The sequence below is a fragment of the Argentina anserina genome, chromosome 4, assembly GCF_933775445.1.
Source record: "Argentina anserina chromosome 4, drPotAnse1.1, whole genome shotgun sequence".
In the NCBI taxonomy this organism is placed as follows: domain Eukaryota; kingdom Viridiplantae; phylum Streptophyta; class Magnoliopsida; order Rosales; family Rosaceae; genus Argentina; species Argentina anserina.
The window spans coordinates 12,603,709-12,617,062 of NC_065875.1; the positions used below are offsets into that span (position 1 = coordinate 12,603,709).

At 39.7% G+C, this 13,354-nt stretch overlaps 1 protein-coding gene across 1 annotated transcript; it reads right to left on the bottom strand.

Annotated features, from left to right (window-relative positions):
• Positions 1–10,853: 10,853 nt before the first annotated feature.
• LOC126792201 (uncharacterized) lies at positions 10,854–12,959 on the bottom strand. The gene is made up of 2 exons (XM_050518668.1): positions 12,063–12,959; positions 10,854–11,981 (listed from the first exon to the last, which is right to left on the bottom strand). Exons 1-2 carry the CDS (start codon positions 12,957–12,959, stop codon positions 10,854–10,856), a joined length of 2,025 nt encoding a protein of 674 aa, XP_050374625.1.
• Between the last annotated feature and the right edge of the window lie 395 nt (positions 12,960–13,354).

Sequence of the window (13,354 nt, forward strand, 5' to 3'; positions counted from 1 at the left end):
TGAATTAGGCAACCTTAATTTTTTGTATTTGTACCGTCCACACTAATTACAACAAGACTTGCTGTCTGTTGTTAGATCTTCTGTTCAGAACGAAGGATTTGGTACATGCCTTTATACCTAATTGCATGGCAATTGAGGTTCTTTGAATACAAATTAAGACAATTATTTTCTCTGGATAATAGTTTCAGACCGAGAATACCAATGTGGCAATAACCAATTCGGTCATGATCTGGTTATTAGGCCAGGCTAAACTATAATTAGGTTATGTTACAGTTTGATCGTCGTCGTTATTATAAGTTTCTGTGTGCAAATTTATCAGAGTACATATCATATGTGGAAGAGTTCCTATGTGGAATAACGTTGATTTCAAGCAAGTCTACGTGATCCTGGGGCCATTCATGGTACGGGGATGTATACTATACAATCATTTACAACTAATTGAACAAATTACTACATTAACAATAGTTTAACTGAATTAAATTACGACATTAATAATAAAATTATCAATTTTATTTTACACATTTACATATTATTGAACAAATTACCATGTTTACAACAATTTGTTCAAAAACTTGACATATTATTGAACAAATTACCATGTTTACAACAATTTGTTCAAAAACTTGTAAAATGTTGTAAGTGAAGTAATTACCTATAATTACCTAAACAATAATTTATTTATTGTAATGATGACAAATTTATTATCATATTTGTAAATGTGGGTATTATATATAGGTGGGTAACTAAGAAAATCCCCGGGATCCTGCACGCTGATGGATATAATAAGTGATTAGGCAAGAGGCATGAAAGAGAACTATGCTTTAACATGCAAGTGTTTTTTTAATTATGAATCAATCTTTGATAATGAGATCCTCACTCTGATATGATAGCATTATTGAAAACGTTGTCGATGATCATTGAGTATTTGATTATAGCTAGGACGAATGATACAGTAATAGATTAGACGAGGGTAAGATTATAGGACTAATGGCACTACGCATTAGAGCAATATATAGTGATGTAATAAATCAACGCATGGCGTATATTGTTCCCAATGATCTAGCTAGTTATGTGGAAATAAAAGAGAATATGGTAGCTTACTAACCATATAACTATATATGAGAAATTTTTTAGTGCTACCGTAACACTATGTAACAATGTTTAGTGGTCTACTTTTCCAATCCCAATTTGACATGCAAGATTTATTTAGAAAAATTATATTTAAGCAATTTTATCAAAGACTATTTTGAGTTTCTTTCTAAAACCTTACACCCTACACTATAATACCCTAAACCTGAAATCATAGTTCAAAATCATCAATACATATGAATGTCATATCACAAGTAATGTTCCGGGAGAATTACTATTCTACCCTTGTGTGTGTCTTAGCCTAATAGGTTTCCTGTTAGGAGATAGATTAGCATCTCCGTAATAGATTAGGACTCCGAATTCTACGGGATTGTGGTTTTGTAATGCATATATATAGGCCCCCATATCATTCAATAATACACAATTATTTCATCCTGCAATACGTTATCAGCACGTTGCCCTAAAACCCTGAATTTTTAGAGCCCTAGAAATTTTTTCTCTTCTCCGCCGCCGACCGCTGCCGTCTCCGGCCTCCGGCATCTTCCCTTCGGCGTGCCTCGTCAGCCCCTGCAGGCCCTGCTCGCTGCCCCTGCACGCACGCATGCAGCCCTTGTAGACCCTGCCCGCTGCCCCCCTGCTGCTACCCCCGCGGCCCCGCTCGCGACCCCTGCAGCCCCGCTCGCGACACCTGCAGCCCCGCTCGCGACCCCTGCAGCCCCGCTCGCGACACCTGCAGCCCCGCTCGCGACCCCTGCAGCCCCGCTCGCGACCCCTGCAGCCCCGCTCGCGACCCCTGCAGCCCCGCTCGCGACCCCTGCAGCCCCGCTCGCAACCCCTGCAGCCCCTGCATCCTGCCCTGCAGCCCCTGCGACCCCCCTGCTGCCCCTGCACGCATCCCCGGCAGCCCCGCAGGGTCTCTTTCGCATTCGCTCCGCAAAAATATCTTTTTGCCCCGCAAGACCCCGCATCAGAGGATTCAAAAATTCTCCTCCCGCATATCTACGCAAGAAACGCGAACTGCACAAGCAAACTCTTCGCTCAAGAGAAGCTACTCCCGTCTTCTCTACCCTTTTGGGCCTATGGCCTGCCGAGCACAATAGCTCTTTGGGCTTCATACTATATTTTCTTTTCCTTTTCCTTTTTCCTATTTCATTATTTGAATGTTCATTGGCACGTTTTTATTTCTATCGATATTTCACGTGCTCATATAGGTAGAATCATTGCTCGTCGTACTATGGTGATGACATTCATGCCAAGATGGATGATACTTTTGTCATCTACATACGATTTTGATCGTATCCTCTCAAGATTTTATGTCATCGGACGATGATCGAAAAAGATTTCATCAAGCAACTTCATGCATGACGATCGATTTGCAGAGCAATTTAATTATATGCGGTATATTTGGGAGGCCAACAAGTATGTTTTTCTTAAAGTTACTGCTTTTGAAGAGATATATATATATATATATATAAATTATCGGGCGCTATTAGCCTTTTTCATGTCTTCTTTTCCGGCCTTTCTTATAACGCCGATGAGACCAAAGAGGGATATGATTCCCCTCTTGGTCGACATTTTTCGTGTGACGGTCCTGGGGGAGTCACGTTATTATTTAAAAAGGAAGATATCGATTTCGTGTGGTCGCCTGAGTGCACCGCTGTTTTGGGTGCGATCATGAGAATCGCCGATATGTATCGATTATTTTGTGACCATATACATCACAACCCTTCTAATTCCGGTTACATATTTGAATAGTTTCGATTATTCGGAACCTATACAACCCTCGTTTCTTATGGATGCGTCGCCATCGCGACTGTTATTTGAATGTTTGAGTTTTCTTAAACTCATGTCTATAAACGATAATCCCAAGGTCTACGTACTCATTTATTTGAGTTGATTCATTACTCTGATGCAGCATTATTTGCTGACAAAAGATCCCAAAAATAACACATTCTATGGGACACATTTAAAGTAATTCAATAAACGTCTATGACGTATTACCAGAGTTGACCTTGAAACATCCTCCACATCCGAGAAACACATGTCATTTTTGGCACCTGTATCTATTTCTTGAGGGAATTTTGGAGATGGAAACGTAACATTATTCCATTCTCAAGTAAGCACATTTTGAGCCTCAGGCTAAGGCTCCGCCCAATTCGATATGCAAGATTTTGTTGCTACGAACTTTTGATTAGTCACTCTATATTGACTATGTTTTCTGCTTACTATTTTTCAAGTATGACGTTGGCATTGCCATGTTTCTTGCTCGACTTTAGCTTAAGTCATCTATTAGAATTGAAAGTTTGGTTGTGTTGTATTAAATATTGGCATATTCTATAAAATTTCTCGTCTTTCTTGGAGTCGTGAGAATTTTATTTGCCTTGGCTTAGCATGCATGGTCAACGTTTGCAACTCACGTGGTTTTTAAATTGGCCGCTTTTGGGTTACATGGAACCCCAATATCACTACATTGTGATTTTGGACCTTGAAATTTGGAAAGCGGACCTCGGAACGTCAAAATTGACGTCGTTTTCCCCGTTACTATTCCGGCATTTTCGGAACGTTTTCCGGCGTTTAACCGGCGTATTCGCTGCCTTCCGGCCATTTTCCGGAGTTTCCGGCACCGCATGGCGGTGCCGGACGGCGTTCCCTGTCGGACCTGAAGTTACGGCCTCCATACCGGCCAGCTCCGGCCGCCGCCGGCCAAATTTCCGGCAATTGGTGTCGCCGGCTTCCGACGAGTTTTTCCGACGTTTTTTTTCGTCGTTTCTCGTCATTTTTCTGGCATATTTCAGCAGTTTTTACTGCCACGTTTTCCGAGTCCAAATTTCACCCAGTTTTGAGTTAATGTGACATGGTTTTCCGGTTAATTTTCCGGTTTTCTCCAAGTCGTTTCATAGCTCAAATGATTTTATTATTATTGGTGACCACCCGCACCAATTGGATGGTTTTTACCACCCAAATTGTTTGGTATTCAACTGCTCCAATACCATGTTTTTCCAACTCTTGAGTTGAAGAATGTAGTTCTATTGCCATGTGATACATTCGATGGGATTGCCATTTGTTTCAATCCCTTCTCTTACAATATCCTACGGCGTATTGTGTAGAGAAGTTCACCGCGTCGTTGACTCTCTTAATCTTCATTTTGAGAATGTCCCGCCGTGAAATCGAGTGTCTTGCTAATTGTGTAACCACCCACACTGTCCTACGGCGCAGGTAGTTGTTTTACGGATCTCGTGCGGAGATTGTGTTCTATATCTTCGTGCTTTGCTAAGTTTTAAAGGCCATACATGCCAATGATGGATTTTCATCTTGATATTTGTGTTAAGAATGGAGAGGAATAAATCTGTCAGATTTCATTGACAATATCTTTTTCAAGCTTCGACAGTAGCTTTGTTAGCCTGCAGGCATAGTTTTGCTTGCCTGCAGCAGCAGTAGCTTTATGTAACTCAAGATTTTTTGAATCATGGGTTCGGTTTTACTGTCTTCTCGGTTTTGACATGATCGTTTTTTGGTCATTTTGAACAAGATATGATGCTTCGAGTTCTTTGAAATTCACATTATCACATATTTTTCATGTTCACGAAGCGATTGGAGGACCACTTCACCCATGCTCCACACGGTGAGGCCGAGCCTATCCGTGCCATGCACGGTGAGGCCGAGCCTGCCTATTTCGGCGGCTCCATGGCATTAAGGCCGTCAGTGGCGGCATCCCCTCCTTCACAGGAGCTTGTGATGCCTCCCGTGTTTTCTAATGCCTCCATGACAATCTCTGATGTCTATCGCTCATTTTGCAAAGCTTGTTCTTTTGCTAGATTTCAAGGAAGTCCTTATTTGCTAAGGCTCCAAATGAGAACATTCTATTCTTATGAAGTATTTAAGGTGACATTAGTGGACCTTATCCAACCGAATGCGGATATTTTTCGGTATTTTTATGGTATAGGTTAAGAGCATCGACGCGTTGGTCACACGTCGCTTTGCTTTCCACAAGAAACGCTGCATTCGCTAAAGTTTTTAGCTATGATCATCATCCTAAGGGCTCACCACCCTTCCTATCCTCTCAAATCTATTTGAATGGATACCGTTGGAGAGTTCACCCCCACTACTTTGATGATTTCATTTTACATGTCTACTGGGATCGTCGTTGAACATATTATTCCTCATGTTCATTCACTGCACGAACTAGCAGAGCTCGGACTTGGTTATGGGTACTAACCTGCCGATTTTTGCATGGAGATATGTAATGATGTTGCATGCAGCGACACTTATTCGTTTCAGACCCACAACTTGCCAAGCGTTTAGTGCGTACCAGATGGTCACTAGATACGGTCCCAACGTCATTTTCACTAACGCCTATTTGGTTAAAGTTGTTTATGTGCCTCTATTGTAGCTATCTCAATGGGTCTACTTGAAATGATTAAGTATTTTGGTTGGTTATGATTTATGAATCACCAACACTTGTCCGCTATTTCCAATCTACAACCGTTGATCTCTATCCTGCGATATTAGCAGACGGTCACTTTGATGAGACATACTTCCCATCGTTAGGTGGAGATATGGAATGCTCCCATTCCGGTTTTAACGCTAGGAATTGACGTGGTGTGGCACTATGTCTCATTAAGATCCCGCACTACTCAAAGTGAGTAAATGTTCAACGCATTATCTACCTCCAAAAAGTCAAAGATTCGATGCTCAATGACTTTACTGATATTGCAAAAGTGACGAGATCGCACATAAATACTGTGATGTGCCGGTAAGGTTGGAACTCTCAGAATATGGGAGAATTTCATATGACCTGGTCTTAGTACCGTTGGCACCATCCCTGACAGTGGGAAGGAAGCCGGCGATGGCACCATCGTACGTTGTGGTGCAAAGATTGTCTCATTATCCTAGTATTGACTACGATGAGTTTTATTCTCTCATTATGGACATAATTGCTTTCCGCTACTTGATTAGTAGTAGTGTCCATGAAAACTGATTTGTAGCATATGATAGTGGTTATAAAATATCTGTAAAGGGATCTTGACGCCGATATGAGAATGCCCGAGGGACTTTAAATGCCTCTAGACCACGGAGAGCTTATGTAATCAGATTGCGACGTTCGAGAGAACGTAGTACAATCGGTTGCAAAAACTCATACCCATATGTGTTCATATGAAGCTAATTCTTGATTCTCTATTTCGTCTAAGTATAGATGATGAAGAGATTCAATGAGCTATACATTCATACATGTTAGTGTTGTTGGTACACTATTGCTTTCATTATGATGTGATTAACTATGCGCCTATGCATTGTCATTGGACTTGCATTGCTTCTTTGACATGGGTTTAGTTCTACACTTAGTGAACCAACACAAATCCTATCCACACCAACGTCGCCAGCAGCTCCAGCAACATCAACGTACGCCTTGGTGTAGCAGTCGACACTGGTAGCGTAGAGGATGCGTACGGTTCTGTCTTGGACCAAAATCAGTCCTTCATTGGTCAATTCCCCCATTCTTTTTGCGAAACACACATTGAATGTGGCAAATCAGAATCTGTCCAGTTTCGTAAGTCAACTTCAACGAGACCTACAAGACAGCTCGCTCGATGAAATATGGTGAAATTGGTACCGTTGGAAAGGCTTATGTGTCTACTTTCCAGGGACACCAACCATTTGTTCATAGCTATCATATTGAGTGAGTTATGGCCGTTTTAGCAAAGTAGGACAGTTCTGTCCAGAAATGTGCAAGTCAGTCAACTTCGACAGAGCATTGTGAACTGCTCCGATCGGATGACGTTGTGAACGTTATGTCACTGGAAAGCCACTGGTGTCTACTTTTCAGAACATTTTACGGTTCGCTGATACCTATTTTGACGAAGAAGTTATGGCCATTTAAGTGAGTGAAGGTCATTCTATCCGAGAATCTGATTTTCATTGCAAACTCTTGTTTTGAGTTGTTATGAATCTTGTTTCCTAAGATCTAAGTTTGGCTAAGTATAGCATGTATGATCTAAGGATGTGTGGCTAGATTAATGATTAATCATTAGCCCAAGACTACGTTTGAGAAGCATGTAATGAACGTTGTATACGTTTTTCTTTGTACTCCATGATTATGGCACTAATCAGGGGGAGTTGTTTTGTAGACTTCAGGGGGAGTCTACCTCACATGATGCTATCAAATGTAGACGGTGCGTTGTGCTCTTTTTTCCTTCGATCAAGCTTTTGTTTTTACTTAAGAGGTTTTTATTTTGCTTGACAAGGTTTTTACCGAGGCAACGATGTGTGCACCATGCAACCTAGGCATGCGACACAAGGGGGAGTGTTCCGGGAGAATTACTATTCTACCCTTGTGTGTGTTTTAGCCTAATAGGTTTCCTGTTAGGAGATAGATTAGCATCTCCGTAATAGATTAGGACTCCGAATCCTACGGGATTGTGGTTTTGTATTGCCTATATATAGGCCCACATATCATTCAATAATACACAATTATTTCATCATGCAACAATGTAAGATTTATTTAGAAAAATTATATTTAAGCAATTTTATCAAAGACTATTTTGAGTTTCTTTCTAAAACCCTACACTATAATACCCTAAACCTAAAATGATAGTTCAAAATCATCAATACATATGAATGTCATTTCACAATTAATAAAAATATGTTAAATTATAATTTTGGTGTAATAAATCCACGTGTCGAAATATAACAGGTAAGGAGGATTACTAAGTATTGTCACGTGGTACTACGGTAGCATATAAAAATTTCTCCTATATATAATGTCATTATCTTGGAACTAAATCATGAATGAAAAGCCTTGAGGACACATTTTGCAGTCCTAATGCTCATATTTTGCAGCATTTATTCTTTGCATATGATACTCTTGTTTGGTTTGGCTACGATTTGAGAATGTCAAATGATTCGTAGTTTGCTGAATGTCTATGAGCGCGCCTCCGATCAAAAGGTTAATTATTTTAAAAGCAGTGTTGTTTTTAGTCGTAATATCCCTGAACCACTTCAAGCAATTCTAGCAGATACATTACATGTGAAGGTGATGGAGGAACACGACTTATATTTGGGCCTTCCCTTGCGTATTGGCAGGTCAAAAGTTGATAACTTCCAGTATTTACAGGAGAGAATTTCCAAGAAACTAATTAATTGGAAGGTTAAAATTCTCAGTTGTGTTGGTAAGACAATTCTCATTAAAGCGGTTGCCCAAACCATGCCTACATATGCTATGAATTGTTATCTTTTGCTGAAACTCTTTGTGATGAAATCCATAAACTTTGTGCTTCTTTCTTTTAAGGAGACTCAGAAATTAAGAAGAGGATTCATTGGCGTAGCCGGGAAAGGATTTGTCTTACGAAAGCGAATGGTGGTATGAGCTTCAAGAATATGTATTCTTATAATTTGGCTATGATGCGAATTGAAAAATTAAGTCCCTTCTCTCTTTCTCTCTCTCTGAGTGAAGAGTAAGGGGTTTGATATCTTTCTGAGTTACGGACAAGTCAATCCTTGACTTAAGGAGGGTATCAGATCTATGATACGTCTCTTGTTTTTTATTGTCAGTGTGTGGGTGAGAATCTCAAAGTTTGCTGCAGAATGGAAGAGGTAGTGGGACTCTTTGCAAAAAAGCTTACTTTGTCTGAGTGCGAGGTAGAGGTTGAATTTCCAGCAGAGATTGTGGAGGAGGGGCCTTGACGCGGTTTTCTGGTTTGTGAATTACTCATTACAAAACCGTACCGGCCGAGGTTTTTGATAAGTACAATTCGTGGTCTTTGGACACCTAAATTTTATCCCTCGGACCGAAATCGAATAATAGGGAGTTGTTTAGAAGGTGGATGACATATCCAATTTTCTTTCAAGTTTGATCATGATTTGAAGAGAGTGGTTAGGGGTGCGCTGTGGGCTTTTGACAAGGCCTTGATTACTATGGTAGTGACATACGGCAGGGAGGACCCGCTCTTGGTCTCTTTGGAAACCCAATTTTTCTAGGTTCGTATCTAAGGCCTTCCACCGGTTTATTTGGAGGAGGATCGAGTAGAAAGGTCGAGATATACGCTGTGGTCAGCAATCGGTAAGGTGATCTCTACCAAGAAGGGTAGTGCAGCAAGGGAGTTGGGGGAGTTCCTACATATTAGGGTGAGAGTGGATATCTCTCGTCATTTGAAGAAGTGTGTCTAGTTTACGCCGATTAGTTGGTCGGAGCGGCGGAGCTTTAACATTGAGTATGAGTATGTCCCTCATTTTTGCTTCTTTTGTGGGCGGTTTGAGCACACTGGCCGAGAATGTCATCGACGGGAGGCAAGGGATGCAACCTTGAATGCTTAGAAGATGGAGGCTTGGCTTATTTCCCTCCAATGACCAAATCGGAGACCAGACAAGGGTGTGGCTTCACAAAATTATTCTGGTGGCAGAGGTGGCAATCGATATGGCTTCTAGGCCCAAAAGAGGACTGGTTGGGCGATGAGTGCCCTAGGTTTCCCTGTGTCAGGGTATGTTTGATTGAGAGATGAAATTAAGCAATAGAAAGGGGGGGGGGGGAGTGCAAAGGAGGTAGAGTATGAGGGGACTGGCAGCTTGACGCAACCGGGGAAGTGGTGGCGGATGGTGTTTGGTATTGACAAAGCGGCGGCTCTGACAGTGACTGTTGGCGAGGGATCTGAGCCGAGTATGGTAAGTAATGACTTGAGGGCTGAAGTTAATGGAGGGAGTGATTTAAGGGATGTAGTTATGGAAAAAACCCCAACCGTTTTGGATCTCAATTCTAATATGAATAAGTCTCTTAATTGAGAAAAAACCCAAAATGATACATGAACTATCGTGAAAGGTATTTTTTGGTACCTACGAATTTTTGTTACCTGAAATGGTACCTGAACTATTGCACCGTTACCCAATATGGTACCTCCATTAGTTTCTCCACTAGCTTGTACGCGAGATAAGCTGCTGGAGTAGAGTCAAAATAAGTTTGGGAGGCTGAAAAAGCAGATTGAGGAAATTAGAGAGAAGCTAGGGGTTTTCTATGACACGTCTTTATTCAGCTCCCCCATCTTCTAATAGGTTGGAGCTTGAGAAATTTTTATAGGCAGAGCAGTCTTTTTGGAGACAGAGGTCTAGAGTCCTTTGGCTTTCAGAGGGTGACATGAACACAAATTTCTTCCACTAAAGTGCTAGTAATCAAAAGAAGAAGAATTTGATAAAGGGGTCACGAGATGAGCATGGAATGTAGTGAACAGATGATGAAGACATTGAGAATATTGTTTTAACGCACTACATAACTCTCTTTCGGTCGGTTGTGCCCTCTCGGTTTGATGATGTTGTTAATGTGTTGCCTATAATGATTATAGCTGACATGAATGGAGTTTTGACTCAGGAGGTTTCAAAGGAGGATATTTGGCAGGCTATAAAGTGTATGTATTCGTTGAAGGCACCTGGGCCGGGTGGATTTGTCCCATGCTTCTATCAGTATTTTTGGTGAATTGTGAAGGAGGAGGTGGTGAATGTAGTCTGGAATTTTGTGCAGTCAAGAGAGAGGATGAAGCAACTTAATGGTACCTTTGTTACTTTGATTCCGAAGGTTTAAACTCTGGAGGAGGTGAGTCATCTGCGTCCTATTAGTTTGTGTAATGTCCAGTGGCGGATCTAGTGTCTCAAAACTAGGTGAGCAGAAAAATATTCATGGAGAAGAGGCAAAAAATTTGCTAAGTCAAAATACGATTCTTATATGCTATACATCAAGAATCCACAAGAAATTTACTTGACACTTATAATAATATATAATTCAATTACAAATACAATATGCTATACCGAAATTGCGCTCTATGATCTCCAATAGACTCAAAATGATCAATTACTTCATCTGAGTCAATAGTGTCAACATATTGTTTTTCAATATGGAGCATCATACAACCTGAAAGATATCCATCTTCCATCTTATTTCTAAGCCTAGTCTTTATAATTTTCATCGCTGAAAATGCACGTTCAGTAGTTGCAGTGGAAACAGGAAGTGTCAAGACTAAACGAATCAATCTATCAACCAAGGGAAAAAGTTGTGCTAAGTCTGTTTCAACTAATCGTCTACACAATTGTGCAAGGGAAGATAGTTTCTGAAAATCTTTATCAAAAACTACTTGATACTTGTAATGTTCTAACTGTAATCTCAAAGCTATTACCTCAGATGCATCAAAGTCTTCAGGATAAAACATCTCAGCAAGCTTGCAAATCTTTTCCATGTCGAAATTTTTGAACTGGTTTTTAGGATCCAACGCAGAGCTCCAAATAAGTAGCTCTATAGTTTCTTCAGTGAACCTGTCATTCAACTCCATCATCTGAACATCTATAATCATATTAAACATGTCAAAATGATAATAATGTTCATTTGTAACAACATTATGTTGTTGACAACCACGACCAGTACCCATTGAATAAGCTGCATCCATATTAGGCATTTCAAGACCATGATTTTCACCAAATCGTAGGACACTTTGGAAAAAACTATTCCAACCATCATCTCTCAAAGCTTGAAGAAGTGCTTTTGTACTTGAAACCAAATTCATGGCATTAACAATGTCTTGTGATTGCTTCTGTAAGGCTTGAGAAAGTAAATCAGTAATTCCCATAACTTTGTTAGTGAGCAACAAACAAAATACAAAGTCAAATGCCCTCAATGCCTTAAGGTAACCTTTTGCATCACCTCTTACACTTCCTAGGAGATCTTTATCATTCATCATGCTTTGAAGAAGTTGAGTAATTTCTTCAAATACATGGACTAATGTACTAATGGAAGCAAAGTGAGATCCCCATCTAGTCATACATGCTCTCTTCAAACTATGGATTTGGTTAAGCCCTTTTCCTGTTTCAAGATTTCCATCTGCTAAACTTTCTGCAATTTCTGCCTCTTGAATATCTTTTAACTGATTTGTACACTTTGATTAAGAGCCAACAAACCCAACAATGGAACTTAGCATCTGAAAAAACAATTGCATATCATGTACATCTCTAGCACATGCATTCAAAGCTAACTGTAATCGATGAGCAAAGCAATGAACATAATAGGCATATGGGCAATCTTCAAGGAATAATGTTTTCAATCCATGAAATTGACCACGCATATTGCTAGCCCCATCGTAACCTTGACCACGAATATTTTCCACTTGGAGATTGTTTCTTGAAAGCACAATACATATATGCTTCTTAAGATTAGCTGAAGTAGTATCTTCAACTGTTACAATTTCAAGAAACCTTTCTTGAAGAAACCCATCTTCATCAACAAACCTTATAATAATGGCCATTTGCTCCTTATGAGATACATCAAGTGATTCATCAACTAAGATACAAAACTTGGCATCTCCAATTTCTGCACGAATTCTACTTCGAATTTTGGTAGCAATTATATCTAGGATCTCTTTCTGAATCGATGGTGCAATGTACATGGCATGTTTGGGAGCATTATCAAGAACAACTTTTGCAATGTCTTTGGCTTCTGAATACTCCATCCAAGGAAATAGTGTGAACCATCTATATTGAAAACGACGATTATTACGTCCATCAAAGGTTTGTGGATAATTTTGTAACTTGGGTTGACAAGGTCCCATAAGGATATACTGCCTTCGGATATGATCTTGATGATTCACTGGTAATGAATAAATCATTTCACGTAATCCAGGATCAGCTTGGATAGGGGATTCTATTGGAACATTAGTTACAGTTGGAGGCACATTAGTATCATGTTCTGATGGAGTTTCAATTTCTTTAATTGGTAAGGAAGAATGACAATCAGAACAAGGCATTGGAGTCTCTGATGCAACTGGTGTTGAAGTTTGATTATCAACATCTTTTTTATAGAAAGCAAACATATTCTTGAATCGTTTGGGTTTGGGATGATCAGACATCCTATTGAATCAAAAGTTACAAACATTTTAATATATAAAAGTAACAGATTATACAGAAATACTGGATAAAACAATAGACAATCAAACAAAACAATAAATTATGTAAAGTATAACCTATAGATTGTATAAAACACACTAATTCCAATTTAGAATTCCATATTAATTATTAAGCAACATCACAGAACATATAAAATACAATTAGAATTTGAGAATTTAATTATTTAGATTATATAAAACACAACTCTTCATTAAACAAGTAATACAACTCAACACCCCAAATCCCCAATCCCTACAAATTCTCAAACAATTCCAAACCCTAATTTTGAACTTTAGGAATTTAATAAAGTTAGAACAAAATACTAAGAAAAGAGTCAAGAGATACATACCTGAAGATG